The following is a 17,486-nucleotide window of genomic DNA, read 5'->3' on the forward strand; positions in this document are numbered from 1 at the left end:
AAGATTTAAAAGTCTTAACAAAATCAAGTTTACCTTTGAAAAACATCTTTTGATAAACCCCCCCCCCCCCCAAAACAAAACAAAAAACAACAGTTTAAATCCATGGCACACATACACACACATTTTTTTTTTTTTTTTTTTAATTGAAAAACTGTCCATGTCTTATCATTAAAAACCAGGCAGAAGCTAAGAAGCTGGAGGATTCCAACGTTTACCTAACCCTTCCCTCCACTAAGCTGGAGCTGGAGGAGAAAGGTTACGCCACCACTGGCAAAAACTCCCAGAACCTCGGGACCTGCACCATCAGCAAGGACTCCTTCCAGATCGCCACCCTGGTCTGCTCCACCAAACTGACTCAGAACGGTAAGGCGCTCAAAATGTCTCGTGGTTTTATCGTCGTTGGAGATAAAGTAAACGCCTCATCTCTGAAACCAATGGCTTAAACCAAAGGATTTAAATGAGCAAATATCAAGAATGTTTTACTTGATAGGAGATTTTGATCCATACCCTTTAGAATGTAGGATTTGGCAGCTAAGTTCCTGGCAGTCCCCACTAAGCTCTTACTACTTACTTGTTTTGGCTGCACAAACAGTGTGTTTTCAGATACATTTTTGGACTCAAAAATGGGATTCCCTCACTCATCCTGCTCTCACTTTGACCTACTTTAATTCCCTCAGCTGGTATTGTCCAGTTTCAGCCAGTTGTTTTAAATCCTTTTTTTTTTCTTTTTTTCTTTTGTTTTTTTGTTTTTTTTTGCTGAATAATCTTTGGATTTATTCTATTTACTACTGCCAGGCTGTCAGTGTTTCTTTTTCTCTCCCCCCGAATGTCCCATGGTTCTGAGAAAATCTACACTTACTAAGCTAAGGAAATCCCCATCTCTGCCCTTTGGCTCATGGATTAAGGATTCTGGCGTCTTGTGTTCCCACCAGCTTTCAGACATGTTTATAAATCCCTGCAGGCATCAATATAAACCCTCTTGGATGCTCTGGCATTTCCAGGGTGTGTTCATAACACTACTGTTGTCTCAGTGCAGTGTGTGTAAAGAGCTGTTTCTCTGTCTGAGCGGTCAGATGCCTCTCGGTTGTTTTAAACAGAACCCTCCTCAGTGTCTCCGGTACCTGCCCACCTTGTATGTTCTTCTTATGCTCTGAGTCAGACATCGCTCTGTTTATAAATAAAGATTTATCAAAGGGAAATCTACATCATATATCGACTTTTCAGGAAAAAGGATGAAATTTCCCCCAGAAAAAAATGTGCAATAACCTTGATGCCACTGTAATAAACCTTTTTTTTTTTTTGATATCATCGTCAGCAGTACTTTAAGGAAAAAAAAAAGTTTCTTTTCGTTGTCAGGCAGATATCGCATCTGTGCTGGGATCCAGAATAATGTAAGAACCTTCACTGACCTTGTGGCTCGTATAGGCAATATAATGAAATAGAAGAAAGGGGAAGAAAAAAAAAAACCCCAAACACATTTGTCATTGTTGCTTGGCTGCAACTTTGGGTTGAAAGCTAAACTGCAGTTCATGAAGTTCCGGTAATAAGGCCACTGCGGACCAGAGAATGCAATTTGATTAGATCCCCGGCACAAGGGGAAAATTTTGTTGTGAAAATGCTTCTTTACATCATGTGGAAGACGGGGAGGGGGTGTTCCATGCTGCTGCTGTAATATCCCCGCCGAGACTTGTTAAGTTCAGTCTGCGGTGTAAGTTGTCATTTAAATACAGCTGACTGAGTGCCCTCCTACTCTGCTCAGGGGGTGAACAGTCTCAGCTACAAAAGCAGTGACTAACTCGCATTGATTGCATGTGGCTGATGAGCAAAATTATTATTTTAAATCGTTTCCTGTAATGCTAATGTGCAGATTCTGATTAGAGCAATTCCAGGTCGGTAATCTTGTCTTTTTCTCCTTGTTCCGAGATGGTTAATGGGGTTAAAGCTGTGTTTCTGACAGCCAATCGATCTTTTTGTGTTGCACTTGTCGAGCAAGAAACCCGTAGCACAATGTGTTCACTCACACAGCCCCTGAACCTTTTCTCGTTTTGACCAAATTTAAATGCAAAAATAATGCATAAATGAACATAAATACATGGTTTTCAAATTTCTTCATTTATTAAAAGAAATCTGAATGTGCCTCTTTTGAGTACACACATTCTGTTATTCTGCACCTCTTTGTGGTGTTGATTTGCAGGGCACCAGTAGGTGGATGTGATCAGACAGCCTTGGCACAGATAGATGTGAAAAGCCCAGAAAAATGGTTGTCTAATGTACCTTGAGAAATTTCAGCTTCATAAAAGTGAACAGTCTATAAAATGTTTAAAAAATGACCTAAAATTAAAAATTAAAAATTTCATAATAAAATAACAGAATTTAGAATTTTTACATCTAAGTAAAAACAAACAAACAAACAAACAAACAAAAAAACAAAACAAACATGGTAACTAAGCAAGCAAATATGGTTTAAATTTAATAAAGTGAATGTGTAGGATTACCATGGTTTTAAATCTTGCAAAAAAAAAAAAAAAAAAAAAAAAAACATTCAGTAAGTTAGAAAACAGTCCTTCTCGCTGCAGGATGTTTCAGACAGACCGTTGTTGCTGCTTTTCTGTTCCTCTTTCCACCATCTTCGCTAGTGTTGACTTTTTAAAACAAGACTGCCTGAGCGAATGGGTTCAGGGGACGAAGCGCGCATCAATCTGGAGACCATGCAAAATAAAACATTTGGAAAGTGAAAAATACAAAAATAATACTTTTTTTTTTTAGATAGTTTTGAGCCAAAATCTAAATTAGCCAGTACGTTTATTTAATCGCACTGTTGTACCTGGGTGGGCAAGAACTTTGCTTTTACTACACGTACATACAAGATTGCTTGGCGTGACCAGGAAAAAAAAAAAAAAAGACAGTTAAAGATAAAGTTCACATTCAAGGAGCCATTTTTCAGAAATGATCATTTAATTTATAAATCAGTTTTAAAAAAAACATTGTTTCACAAAACAAAAAAAAATTAATAATTTAACTCTGCTTTGAGCTTATACCCCCTGCATTTTAATTTCCTTTCTGTACTATGAAGCATTTTTATTTTTTTTTAAACCTAATTAATACCCTCCTCACTTCTAACTAGTAGGTCTCAAAAGGGTTTGTCCTGACTCCTGCAAAGGGAGGAAAAACGAGCACTTCAGTGCCCCTATCAACAGTCTGCTTGCTTTATACACGACACTTCATCACTGATGCCCACAGGAGAGATGAAATACTCATTTTAATTAAGCTGGTTTGATGCAGACGGTCTCTCCGTGCAGGAAGCTGGTGTGAAGTGGCTGCTGGTTGGTCCCCGGGTATTTCCAGCATGGTTGGCTTCATGAAGGAGGACTGATGGTGGCAGCACTTAGAGGGAACATGGCTCTGTGAAAGCTTCTACCATTTTCACCTTAACTGAAAAGCAATGTTCCCAGCAAAGCCCACTAAAAGTAGGGAACGCTGTGTGCGAATTTGCTCTAACGTCTTTGTGGAGTTCTTTCAGGAGTTCTTGATTTTCATGAATAAACGCCGCTGTTTGAATCTATGCATTTGTTCTGTGGATGACAAAAAAAAAAAAAAAATCGTTCAGTGAAGCAAGATGTTTCATAAACATTAATTATGAGTTAATGGGAAGTAATTTGCATTTAAGTTGCGCAGTGACACTGTAACGGATTTTGCTGAAATTAATTAACCTGCCACCCTCCATCTGCCAGTTCGGTCTAATATTTTAAATGTGGCGTCCTGTGGAAGCATCTTTTATGAAACAGATGGTGTTTGTTGAAGATCCTCCGTGTTCCTTTATTTTTTATTTTTTTCCTTCATTTTTGGAAAACAAGACCGATTTTCCTAACATTTAGCCGGTTTGGCCAGCACTCTCCCCCCCCGAGGCCCTAAGCTGCCAATGAGTTGTCCTCATTGTGTTCAGTGTGCGTCTCTAAGGAGCTATTCTATCGATTTCCAAATCCATGTCTTTTTGGAGAGGATGACACCTGGACACCTGGACAGACCATTGTGACAGAAGCATGATAGGCTGTCAGGTTTACAGACGGTAGATATCCATTCTGTGCTCCCATGCTCGACTGACTCCACCAATAACCAGCCGGGTGGATGGAAACAGAGCTGCAAGGGATGATGGTGCCGGAGATACTGGTAGGATGGACTGTGTATACACAACCCTACCGGATCATTGGCACCGCTGCCAAAGGTTTGTAAAAAAAAAATAATAAAAAAAAAAATAACAAAAATAAATAAAAAATAAAACCTTTCAAATAAATTAGACATTGTTGACAATATTTAAACACACGACTATAGTCTTAAAAACAACAAATAATAATAATAAAAAAATACAATTCAACTAAATATAGTTGTTTGCACATCTGTTAAATCCCAGGTAGGTTTTAAAACACTATGTAATGCTGGTCACACTTAGAGCAGGCCCAAGGCATAACTGAACATTTTAACGTGGCTCACAGATGTAGAAATGTAACATTTGTTTATTGAGAATGACACGTTTGTTACAGTAACTACAGCCTGAGTCTATGAGATAACACTTGAATTTGAGCTCTGTTTGTTCACAACTGCAACATATTTGTAAATGTATCTCGTCATCTCAGTAAAGCATAATCATCACCGAGTGCTTTTAAGTTTGGCTAATTAAACTAGCCACACGTAGAGGCAGATATTCAACCATTTGACCTTGTATCTAATGGAATAAATTATCCTATAAGTGGCCAGTTGATAACAATAACTTCCAGGCTTTTTTGTTTTGTTTTGTTTTGTTTTGTTTTGTTTTGTTTTAGAGCTGATGGCTGTGTTTGTCCTCTATGTTCCTAATATGTGGCTGGCAGGGCTTCTCCAAGCTTGTGAGACGATATTGTATACACTGAGATTGTGTCTCTTGGTCCAGTTATAAATAGTTTCATAACGAGCTGACATGAATGTATTTTCTAAGCCTCTCAATTGATCATCCACCGAATGAATGTAATTAATCTGATTGTAACTTATTCTTTTGTTCTAATATTTAATTATCCCCCCTTTTAAAATAAGCGATCTGACAAATTGATAAACATTGCATTTAGTGAAATTTGCGTTTGGATCCCAGACTCGTTCATTTTAATTCATTCAGCTTTGACAACGTCTTCCCACGTTTTGTTTCTGGCCGCTGGATAAACGCAAACGGATTCTGCTCACACGTGCTATCCGTTTGCTTGTTCCAGTCGACCTGCTCGGCCTGCTGAAGTGGCGCTCCAACACCAGCCTCCTGCAGCAGAACCTCTGTCAGCTGATGAAGGTGGACGGCGGTGAAGTCGTGAAGGTCAGAGCTAAATCGAATGCCTTCGTTTGTTTTATATTTTGTTGACTTTGGGGAAGAGGTTTGTATTTCTTGTGGGCTTTATGCTTCTTAAGTATCCTGACATCTGGCAAAAATAAACAATCCAGTCACAAACCAATCTTTAGTAGCCGTGAAAGTGACAGCTTCTTCGCAGCAATTTCACTTCAGTTTTCTCTCCCTGTCGGGGGGGATCAGATTGTCTTTTTTTTTTTTTTGCAATTTTTTTATGTCTCCTAGTGAGGAGGCAGTACATAGCACCAAACCCTGCTTATAAAAGGGAAGATGACTCACTGTCAGATTCATAGTCATGCCATTTTAAGTGCTCAACATGGGGCAGATGAATAAATCACATTGTACCGGATGCTTTAGGATGGGCTGTTTGGATGCCTTCAGATCACAGAGTATCTTTCCTGTTTAAAACAGTGGATAAATAAATAAAGCATTTTTATTATTAGCACTCAGTCTTTTCAAAATGTCTCATGGCCTTTAGTCGGCAGTTTTTGTTTTAAAAAGTACAGTTTTTCTTTTAACACTTGACGTACACTGACATATATTGTTGAAAGCATGCAGACACAGTTCATAAATAACAGATCAGGGGCGTTTCTAAATGAACGGCTCTTCTACTATAACCCTTACTAAACCTAAGTGAGTCAGGAAAGGGACAGAATTTAAGTATTTCCCAGATTTTAATATCTGTCTTGTTGTTTGAAAGTTGTATCCATGGACTAATTTCATATCGTTAAGCCTGAATGTTAAACCTGACTTTGAGACAAGTACTTTCAAATAAATGAATGGAAAATGTATTTATTTGTGGGTAATTTGTTCTTTTGTAGTCTTAAAAATAAACTCAGACGATGTAAAAAAAAAGTGGAACCTGTTGCTAAAAAAAAAAAAAAAAATGTCCAAACGCTGGAACGCTTTAAGCTCCCGGCTCTGCGTGTTACGTTTGCTTCTCACTGACAACATGATTAGCCTCATTCATCCAGCAGCGACAGACCAAACACAATACAGCGATTGTTGTGCTTCTGTCACGTTTTACAACTGTTCTCAGAAACGGCTCAGTTAATGGAGCAAGCAGAGAGAAAGGATATGTATAGTCTGTGCTTCTGAAGGTTCTGCTGACAGGAAAATTATTACATTCTCTAGTTGAGCCACACCAGCTTGTCTTCATGGCTTGTAAAGAGGCGCTAATGGGGAGCGTGGAGTGTACAGAGTTCAGCTGCTAACTGCATAATTTCCTCATTATTTTGTTTAAATGTTTAAAGCCCTGTTTTTTTTTTGTTTTTTTTGTTGATTTTATGACCCTGGTCCACCCAGTCAAATTGCGGATGAAGAACACAGGATATTGTCACTATATTATGAGCCAACAGACTAAGAGCCCTGGGTTTAAAAAGAGGCTCACTGTTGTGCCCCCTTTAAGTTTTTCTTCAACAGACAAAAGAGGAATGAAGCCACAAGACCACCAACCTCTCCGTGCTGGTTTAGGTTATATGACGTTAATTTAACAGTTTTACCCGCAGTAATGTCTAGAACAGGCTACCGATTGGATTTTATGTGTTTGCAAAAAGCATTTACTACAGAAAAATGGGAATGTCTCTAAATACGGATCTTATTATGTATACTTGCAGTTTACAGGTCTGTCCACTAAATGATTTCTTTATAGGAAACATGTGTTGGCATCTCTGCTGCTGTGTTGTAGCCCTGATTCAGTTTGAGAAAATTATAACCTTAATTAAAATGTTTTTTTTTTTTTACACTATGTACACAAATATTTGCCACAAAAATGCCATGCATCAACAGTTATTTTAATCTTAATAATATAATGTAATATTAGATACCGTTTGTATCTACTAGATACCATTTGTATCCAATATTACAAATAGTAATTTTTTTCTGTAACAATTTTTGCTGTTGCTAATTTCTTGTAATAACTTGCTGCCTATTGTCTCAGTTTTCAACTAACTGATTATTGTGCAAAATGTTAGATTTTTTTTTTTTTTTTTTGCCCACTGCACTTAGTAGTTGTATAGGTGTTCTTGTCTAGCCTTTTCTTAATTCTAACTAAACCTTTCAGACATTATGGAAATGTCTGAAAGGTTACAATTGTGTAACAATCGTGTGAACTACTTAGTTATTCTTTTGTAAATGAGTGACATGAGTTTACCTATTTAAAGTAACAGTGAAATTGTGTCTTCTGATTAGATGTTAGGCTGACTAGTTGAAGTAATTAAATGCTGTTCTGTTAACCTCCTGTGCATTTCTTTCTTTCTAGTTTCTGCAAGACACTCTGGATGCTCTCTTCAACATAATGATGGAAAACTCTGACAGTGACACTTTTGATACATTGGTGTTTGATGCCTTGGTGAGCACAGAGTACAAAAAGAAGAGCACAGCATCACTTATGATAGAGATCCTGTCAGTGGAAATAAGCACTTGGAATACATTTGTGGCCCACATGCAAAGAATAAATGTTGTGAAACATTCCACGTGCTCAAATACCCCCTGGCAGACGTCCCTCCACTGCTTGTAATGCATTTTGATCTCCGAAAAGATCTGTTGTGTATTAAATAACTTGTTTTCAACCATAAGCAGACACTCACAAAAGAAACAAGATTAGTTATACAGTCAAATATTTAAAATATGGTGAAATACATTTTGGGGAATAATATGCTAGAAAAAGTTGTACGAACAGAGATAAAGTCTGTTAAAACAATTTGGGATACTACACACAGGCTGCCGTTGTCACTTTTTCCTTCCACTAAACATTACGTTGATACACTTGGATGCAGAGTGTTATGACCAGCCAACATTTTAAGCAATGGCCTTTTGTGGCTTATCCTTTTTATAGGGGGTGTAAATAACCATTTGTCTTCTCCAAGATGCTAATATATAATTTCTGTATTAAAAAAATATATTTATGTGGTGTTGGACTTATCAGAAAAGCTGTAAATCATCAAATTTAGCTAAACTAGAAGCATAAAATGTGTCATTCTATTGAATCGATAGGATGTCACTAATGCTTTTAAGTGAAATCCGGAAAAAGTTCAACTTCTCAATAATTCATTTATTAAGTTTCGCCTGTTGTTGTCTAGCTCAGCTTTCGCTTTGTAGTTGTTACAAATGTCTCAAATCCATTTTAAAACAATCAGGATTTCTGATTAATTTCTGCATAGATTTGAATCGGAGGGGTCAAATTTTTCTTCGAGTCGAGTCAAAAGTTTTTACAAAGCCCCGAAAGAAGTGATCACATACTGCTTGCACCTTGCTTGCTGTGAAATGCAGTATATTTTGCTTTTAATACATAACCAAGTATCGTGCTGAATCCCATCTCGCGTGGCATTGGCCAACAGCTGGAGGTCCATCTCAGAAGAGAGTTTTTCTCTTTCTGACTATGTGCGGGGATAAATTGTGTTATTTGGGGGGTTTTAGATTATCATCGGCCAAGGGAATTGAGAGAAAATAGCTTTCTGCTCCAAGCCAATCTTGTGTAATTTCCCCATCTCTTTCAACATATTGAGTAAGACAGGTAATGTTTGGTGCTCTTCATTACGAGATTCATGGTTTTACATTTTAATGAGAGTGTCTTTTGCTCCCCCGACAGGTGTTCATAATTGGACTTATAGCAGACAGAAAGTTCCAGCACTTTAACCCCGTTCTTGAAACCTACATTCGCAAGCATTTCAGTGCCACACTGGCTTACACGTAAGTTTGCTTCTCTCTCTACGAGTGTTTTCTGTTTCAGAAACAGAAACGGTCTGCCCGGTCAGAGTTCGCTGCAAAATCAATCTCACTTTAGATACAGTTTGTTACCTACAGAGCAGCGCCTCGCAGCCGGCTTTTTGGCTGTAAAACGTCATTTAATCACGAAATAAATTCACCCCCCCAAAAAAAAAAAAAAATAACTTCCACAATTTCTCAGATGAGGCTTAACACTCATGATTAGAGTTCATTTAATTACATCCATTTGTATTTTACAAATTCCTCCTGAAAAGATGTTATTGCCACCTATAATGTTTACCAACTCTAGCTGATCAGATCCATTTTTTTCCCCTTTTGTGATTTCATCACCTCAGCTACACGCAAATCAAAATTAGTGGTGTTTTTTTTTTTTTTTTTTTTATCGCGCTATTTAAAAACTGTGTTTTTGGAAATCCTGCTCAGAAAATTCATGCATTATTACCCGGGTGTTTTTTTTTCTTTTCTTTTCTTTTCTTTTTAGTGCTCATCTGTTTGTGAAAAAAAAATACACCACTTCATGTAACCTTTAAGTTGCTATCTATCATGTTTGCAGGAAATTGACCAAAGTTCTGAAGAACTACGTGGAGAACGCTGAGAAGCTGACAGAACAGCTGCTGATGGCCATGAAGGCTCTGGAATACATCTTCAAGTTCATTGTGCGCTCCAGAGTTCTCTTCAACCAGTGAGTATTAGGGCATTAATACGAATGTGGTGTATTAGTATTAATTAATTAACTAATTATTAGTTGATGTGGGGGGAAAAAGAAGTCTTGGCAAACCAAACATTTTATATGCCAGCAGCTAGTAAATTAAAGGCAGCTCAGCTTTGAATACCATGTCAGTTTCCACTTAATGCTGTACAATTAAAAATTATATATTAGGGTAGAAACAATGCACAATGTAAACAAGTATTACTTTTAAATAGTTTTTCCATCTAACGCTGTTAGAAAATAAACTGCTACATGTATTAATCCGAGTCGATTCGATCTCGCTCGCCCTGCTGGCCGCAGATCTGATGCCTTTTGCAGTCCTGCTGGGCTCAGTTTGCGCTGCAGCATGTCCTCAGGCAACCTAACTTTTCATTAAAGCTTTTATTGCAAAAATAAAAAATGAATCTAATTTTACTTTATGGTGGTTTGTATGAGGGTTTTTAGGCTTAAAATGTATATCGCAAGCAGTTGTTGGGTGAGAGGCGGGGTACGGCCCAGGCAGGTCGCCAGAGACACACAGGATAAACAAATACCAAAGAAAAATGTATGTAAACCTCTGACTATGAAACAAGTTGAAGTAAAATTTTCCAAATGCTGAAAAAAAAAAAAAATAAAAAAATATATATATATATATAGAAATCCTAACTGACCTAAGCAGGAAGCCATTTACTTTGATGTCTCAAGTAAATGAAATTTGAGAATGTAAAATTTGTGAAAGGCACAAATAGATTGATGGACAGTCAATTCTATTATTGCGTGACGGTGAACTCGCGTATCCGTCAACTTAATGCCATGCACCTTCAGTTTCTTTGCGGCTGCAGTCAGAATAAAGCTCAAAACAGGCAAAACTAAATGGCATTTTAGTCATTTCTGTTGATCTGTTTATAATTGGTTTTGGGGATGTTAAATGGAAGATGGGGTTGTAGTGTGACAGAAAGAAGCTGTTGGTGGGATGATGTATGATCCTGGACTAATTGAGTGTGCAGCGTTTGATTGGTTTTCCTGGCCAATGTCTGGAGGACACGGTGCCCTCTAACTCTCATGTTCAGAGTGTGTGCCGGAGCAGAAACGGAGTCAAAATTCTTCCTAATGTGGAAAATTGGGTTAGTCGAAGCTCTCACTCTGCAGCCCTTGATGTACAGGTGCCAAGTCTCCGTTGACTGGGTCTTATTTATTTTACTTTTTTAATGCCGTCTAGTGGAACATATCTGTAAAATTGGAGAGGAGCACCTTAATCACAGAGTGACATGAGACTGCCCAGAGCCCCCTGAGCTCTTCAGCGCTGCGGGCGAGCAGCGGCTTTAAGTAATTGTTGTAGAGGGAGCTCTGAGACGCACGCCTCTAATCCCATGATTCTGTAAGCCCTCAACAGTGACTCTCCCATACCATGTAATGCCTGGAGCCCTGTGAGATATTATAGCATCACTAGACCCACCAGCATGGAAGAAAGCATGGGGAATCTAATGAACTCTGAGCAGTTATACCAGTTCGTCTCTCTTTGACCTGTAGCCTTTAGAGCGCCCCCTCTTCCCCCGTCCCCTCTCCTCATATAGTTTTTGCCTTGATTATATTACTTTGCAGCAAGTAGAGCTTTGGCTCTTCCCACTTCATCGCCAGTTTGGGAAGATTTATGAGCTCTGTAAGTGGGAAACAAACACACTGTGGATTTAACACCATTTCCCATAACAAACCAGCAGAAGGAACACATTAGTGCAGCTCAGTAAATTAGAATATCATCGAGAAGTCGATTTATTTCAGTAATTCAAGAAGAAAGAAATTCCAATAGATTAAATACAAATAGGGTTTAATTTTATTTCCCTTTTATGATCAATGACATATTTTTTTAATTGAACTGAACTGCGTTAACAGACTGCTGACTATATAGTTGTTCAGCAAACGGCACAGAAGCATTTTAATGGAAAGTTTAGTGGAGCGAAAAGATGTGGTAGGAAACTGTGCGAAAGCTAGATCAGTGTTTCTCAGTTCTGGTTCTAAGCCATAATCATCACAAGTAACACAAACGAGAGGCTTTAAATATATCACAGTCTGGTTGTGTGTGTGTATTGTGGATCTCTCAGCTGTAGATAAGACAGCCAAGAATGAACACAGATATTTCCTCTCCTTTTTGTTGACTGGGATTCCCGGAGAGATATGGGCATAGATCTTAAATTTTTCAGATTTCTGTTTCCACATGACAGCAGGTAGGGGTCTTCTGGGCCTTGTCATGTTTTAAATGCTAATCCATCTGGCAACAGGAGCGATTGTCTGTGAGTTCTGATCCAAGAGTATTTGCGTTGATAACGCACGTGCGGGCTTCTTCTCTGCTGACGGTGTTTAACGATTTAACAGTGAAGCGTCAGACTCCCGTCGTTCCCAGCGCCGGTGGGGGGGGGGCTGAAACAAACGGCGGCCCCCGTGACCGTCTGCCAAACTAACCCTCCTCGCTTCGTCTCCTCGCAGGCTCTACGAGAACAAAGACGAGGCCGAATTCATGGACTCCTTGAGGAGCCTCTTCACATCCTTTAACGACATGATGAACAGCAGCTCAGAGAACACTGGCATGGTGAAGGTAGGCTTGTTATCACACGAGTCCAACTGTGCGCCATCGCTCAAAGTCTCTGCCAGGAAGTGTCTAATGTGGCATGAATAGTAAATAACTGCTGCTGTGTAAATAGTAAATAAATCTGGAGTGATTAGCTTCGGATGACGTATTCTGTGAGGGGAGATGCATGAGTCCTGTTTCTCCCTCGGCAGCTTATTAGGCACTGATATCAGGATTTCTTCTTACAGATGATCTCTTTGTCTTCTGTTTTCATGTTTCACTCTTCAGATTTTCTTGGTATTCAAGCTTTTTTTTTTTCTTTTTTTTTTCATTTTCTGTTTTGAAGACTGCACAAAAACAAATATGTGTAACTTCTGACATAAAAAAACATATATATATATATATATATATATATATATATATATATAGTTAGCATTAAATGTGTTGGAGTTAAAGAAAATCCCGAAATAAGATATCTGAAGCTGGTTAAGTGTTATTTTAGATTTATAGTATTTAATCTGTATAAAAAGCTGTTCCTCAGGAGCGTTAAGTGCTCCATGGTCCTGCTAAGGGTATAAGTACCACATAATCTGCTTTAAAATCCCCCAGTTGCCCATCCCTGGAGTCTAATCTGCCATCCAGCCTCACTTTCCTGAAGCAGGAATTTCGCCCGCCTTTTAATCTTTTCCACATTTTGCCGTATTGCAGTCAAAAATCTCAGTCCTTTTGTTGTTAATGCATCAACAAAAGCAGTTAATAATTATGTGGTGGAAAGGAAATTATTTTAGATTATTTTTTTTTTTTGCTAAGAAAAACAAATAATGTGAATGAGAATTTGTGCTTACTCCTCCAGTGTGCAATTTAATCCAATTTAATAATAAAAACCTCAGACGGGTTGGGGTGAAAGCTGAAGAGAAGTTCCGTCAGATGAGAATAAAGCTCAGATTTTTGGCCAATGTAATATAAAATGCCTTTTTTTTGGCAGAAAGATTCTTTTTGTTAGGTTCCCCCCCCCCCCCCCCCCCCAAAAAAAAGGACAGATATTGATCTTTATTGATAGAAAGATGAATCGGGTTGAATGTACTTGATGTCTCCCCCTTTAATGATCAATAAATGTGTTGGATATTTACTTATTGAGAATTGTAAAGTTGGCCTCCTGAGTCTTTTCAAAGTTTTCGGCAGGGGCATTTGCTTCTCTACGTTTATACCAGCTCTTTTTTTTCTTTTTTTTTTCCTGCTTGGCTGTGTGTTATCACACACACACATATACTGTATATATATTTATGCACTGGAGCAGAAAACTGCCAAAATCTCTGCTTTTATATTGATGGTCACAGGGATATTAGCTTTAGAAGCGGCTCCTTGCTGCTACGTCCCCAATTCATCATATAGAAACAAACCTTTTGTTGAATACATAAATAAAAAAAAATAACAGTGTGAAAGCAGTTGTGTGTCTTTGCCCATGTGAAAGTCAAATTCAGTACATTTGCAGCCTGGTGAGGGTCAAAATCGACGCGTCACAAAATTTTGACTGTAGCTCCACTATTTTCCCACTTTTTTTTTCATCTAATCTGCCAAAAATGTCAAAGTTTATAGTTGTAAAATGCTTTCAGCTTACTGTGTTCTTTATTTTTCCCCAATAGCTGCTTCATTTAGATTTCAACATGCACATATTTAAAAAAAAAAAAAAAAAAAATTTCCCCTTGCATAAGAAGGCTCGTAAAAAAATCGTATTTTCTTTTAATAAAATAAAAATTACATAAGTTGATCAAAAGAGTTAAAGCATTGCCAATTTCCTAGTTTTTGTGCAGCCTTTTAGATCTTTCTTGCATCGTCAGCTTACATATGTGTTGATTTCTGTTGTTTGTTCCTCTATCTGTGTCTGTGATGTTCTGCCTTTCGTTTCTCTTTGACCTTGCCTGTCCTGATGTCTGGGTCTCCCCTGGCACTCTGCTCTTTAGCTGCTGCTTAAGGTATTTATGTCTCTTCTTTCCTCCTCCTACCTGTAAGCGTTGTGTTTTTGGTTTCTTTTTCATTTCGTGTATTTTGCTGTTTTCGTACTCTGAACTCGGTGGCACCAGACTGCAAACCAACTGACAAGCTTGTGTTTTTTTTATTAATTAATTTATTTTTTTATTATTATTCTGTGCAGTCTCTCTCAAAGGCTGACAGATGCTTACCTCGCGTACACCTCTGCTTTTAGAGATAACATAATCACAGGGTGCATGCACCTTGGAGCACCCTACAGTAGATCCATGTGCCCAGTCAACCGTAGGGAAAGTTCAGGAGTCAATTAGGAGTCAGTTGCTGTGTAATTGGGTGAGATATTAACTTTACTGTCAGTAAATTAAAAACTGATCTTGAGGAACGGCCATGAAAGCGAGGATTCCTGGTCCCTTCCCAAAGCCGCCTCTCTGTGAAAGCATCGTAGCAGGTGGGAGCTAATGAGCAGTCCCTTTAAACCTCCTTGACAAAAAAGAAAAAGAAAAAATAACATCTGGTCAGACGTGCACGCACTCGTGCGGAAACTCGGATCGGCACGCAAATAGACTTAAACTTTGATCAACCCATACCAACAGATGCTTCCGCTGGTTGTTGGAAACAGACGGAAGCAAAGGTCTTTCGCTGCGACTTAGAAGCCGCACTTCAGAGCAGGTGGGACTTGAGCTGCTGATGGGAACAAAGCGAGAAAACTGTTTTCATGGCGCTATATTTGGAGCCAAAACAAACAACATCTGAGGAATTAAGTTCCCCCGTCGTCTTGAGCTCGATTTTCTACAGACGGGGTTGCAGGGCAAACATTTTGCATATTAGAGTAAAAACAGATCTGATACGATTAGAGCAGATTAAATGGAATATCAGCTGGGTGTCGTTGCTGTCTTTTGAAAATACCGTGACAAGGACACAGTTGTCCTCTACAATAATTCGACACGATGTTTGCAGAGATTTAACACAACAGTCTGAACTCAAAGTCAGCACTTTGTTTTACAATTTTTCTGTTTGGAAAAAATGCCACTTTTTCTGATATCAGTCTTCTTTTTTTAAGTTACAGCATGCACAGGTGTAAGCTGAGTGTTCTTTAACTATTTGTAGCTGAGATTATTGATTTATTTCAAACATAAGTAAAAACTTTAGACAATGAATAGGTAAAAGTTCGTATTCCCTGTGCCCTTTTATTATAGTTACACATCAGTAAATTGGTTTACGTTCACACAGCAGATAAATCCGACCCCCATCTGACTTTTTCATTGCTCACTGAACAATTCCAATGTTTCCACTACCCCCCCCCAAAAAAAAAAATAATAATTGGAGTAAATTTGTATCAACAGGTCTAAGATTTAGAAAAAAATGTGATCAGAAGTTGGCCACAAACATCATCCTAATTTTGAGATGTTGATATATATATTAAAATGCCTTTTTTACTAGACTAGAGGAAATGCAAGGAGAAACTGCATTCGATTTTCAGTTTTTGTCACTGTATGATCAGACGGGACAGATCCAGTGAACATTTGTCCAAATATTTGTTTTATTTAGGCTAATTTTTCCTTTGCTTCATCTCTTGAAGGGTGCTGCCTTAAAGTACATCCCAACCATCGTCAATGATGTCAAGCTGGTCTTTGACCCCAAGGAACTGAGGTAATTTCACTTGTTTTGCATGATTTTCTTCTTCTTTTGGTCATTTAGTCACTTTTACTCATTCAGTAACCATTAACTGAGAATATAATCGGGTAGATGTGGACCTTTCCTGCCTTATGACATATTATATAAATATCTTAAGAGCTTTTTCTGTATGTATGGATTGCTCTTAGAAATGCACCATAGAAGTTCAACAAAGATTATTTGTTACCAATTTTCCAAGTTTAATACGGTTTTATTAGTTTAGTTTTTCTCTTTAATAGTTGCTGATTCATATCAATAAATTAGAACCTTCTAACATATTTTCCATCTACTATACTATACTCCGTCTTCTTATATACGCCTGTGTTTATGGCTTACTCTCCTTCTGGATTCAATGACTTGTGAACAACTGTCGTTTAGGAGTCGTAGCACCATATTTCTATATTGAAACAGCTTTTTTACTAGTCTTATACAATATTCCAGCTTTCTGAGAAACAGTTTTTTTTTTTTTTTGGTTGTTCTTGAAGATGAGCTGAATGAACGATTGATATTTGCCACTTTGTGTAATAAGTTGATATATTATATATTTACCTATTTCAATTGAACTGGCGAAATAAACTTTTCGATAACGTTGTGATTTATTGAGATGCTTTCCCTAAATCGAGACGAGCTGTGCTCAGATCTATTTTTTTTTTTTTTCTTCTGCCTTGCAGTGCTTTTATTCCACACCTCTACAGTCAGCAGCTCTATAGTTATGGCCTCTGCCCAACCACACTCAGGTTCCCTTGGAAACTCGCTAGCTGCTCCACTGAAGTGTTCATTTTAGTTAATGCTGCCCACTGTGAATGTCATCAGCCACAGCATAATGGATTCTTTATGAAGTGTCACACTCTTGCGCTCTGATCTGTTCATTTATGACATTAAGTCTGACGAAGTAGAAGATGTAACCTGACAATCTGTTCATCTGGATTACTTAGTGTCAGTTCAGAGGATTTCTAGGCTTTTTTTTTCCAACAGACTGTTTTTGGGGTATAAAATTAAATTAAAATTAAATGCCTATTTTCTCAGGCACCTTTTTTTTTTTTGAAAATCTATCTTTGCGTCTGTGAGAGAAGTTTAAAAAAAGAAGTCCAGGGATTCTGTACTGTCTGTTTAATGTGTGACATTTATGCTCTGTGTTTTATGTTTCTTGATATGTATGAGAAACAGAAAAAAGTTTTTATATGCTGACCCTTGTTTTACAGCGTAAAAGGTTTGACTTTATAAACCCGATTGCACAAATACGTAAATGACAAATTTTTTCAAAGTTTTAGTTTGCATTGTAATTTATTAGCAGTGTAATCTCAGAGTGAAAAAAATTGAAGAACATCCAATCTGCAGTCGCACTTTTGTAGGTAAGCCTGCTGGTGATGCTCTGTTAAACTGCCTTTTTACCAACATCACTTTTGCTCATTCCACAGATTTCTTTTATAGGATTCAGGTCTGAGGACTGACAGCTATGAGAGAATCTGCATAATTCTATGTATATA

General features: G+C 37.9%; 1 protein-coding gene across 4 annotated transcripts in view; it reads left to right on the forward strand.

Moving 5' to 3' along the window:
• The window catches only part of dock1 (dedicator of cytokinesis 1), a 233,970-nt gene that overhangs the window by 54,627 nt on the left and 161,857 nt on the right, over nucleotides 1–17,486 (forward strand). For 2 of the 4 annotated variants that reach the window (XM_015028394.1, XM_015028397.1), the window contains exons 18-25: nucleotides 180–363; nucleotides 5,235–5,332; nucleotides 7,623–7,712; nucleotides 8,952–9,052; nucleotides 9,642–9,770; nucleotides 12,258–12,366; nucleotides 14,301–14,312; nucleotides 15,905–15,975. In XM_015028394.1, the coding sequence (XP_014883880.1) occupies nucleotides 180–363; nucleotides 5,235–5,332; nucleotides 7,623–7,712; nucleotides 8,952–9,052; nucleotides 9,642–9,770; nucleotides 12,258–12,366; nucleotides 14,301–14,312; nucleotides 15,905–15,975 (794 nt within the window). The remainder of the gene's footprint in view (nucleotides 1–179; nucleotides 364–5,234; nucleotides 5,333–7,622; nucleotides 7,713–8,951; nucleotides 9,053–9,641; nucleotides 9,771–12,257; nucleotides 12,367–14,300; nucleotides 14,313–15,904; nucleotides 15,976–17,486) is intronic. The other 2 variants (XM_015028395.1, XM_015028398.1) reach the window with 1 other exon arrangement.

This window comes from Poecilia latipinna, unplaced genomic scaffold (genome assembly GCF_001443285.1).
Source record: "Poecilia latipinna isolate Pla-1442-1.1 unplaced genomic scaffold, P_latipinna-1.0 Scaffold123, whole genome shotgun sequence".
Classification (NCBI taxonomy): Eukaryota; Metazoa; Chordata; class Actinopteri; order Cyprinodontiformes; family Poeciliidae; genus Poecilia; species Poecilia latipinna.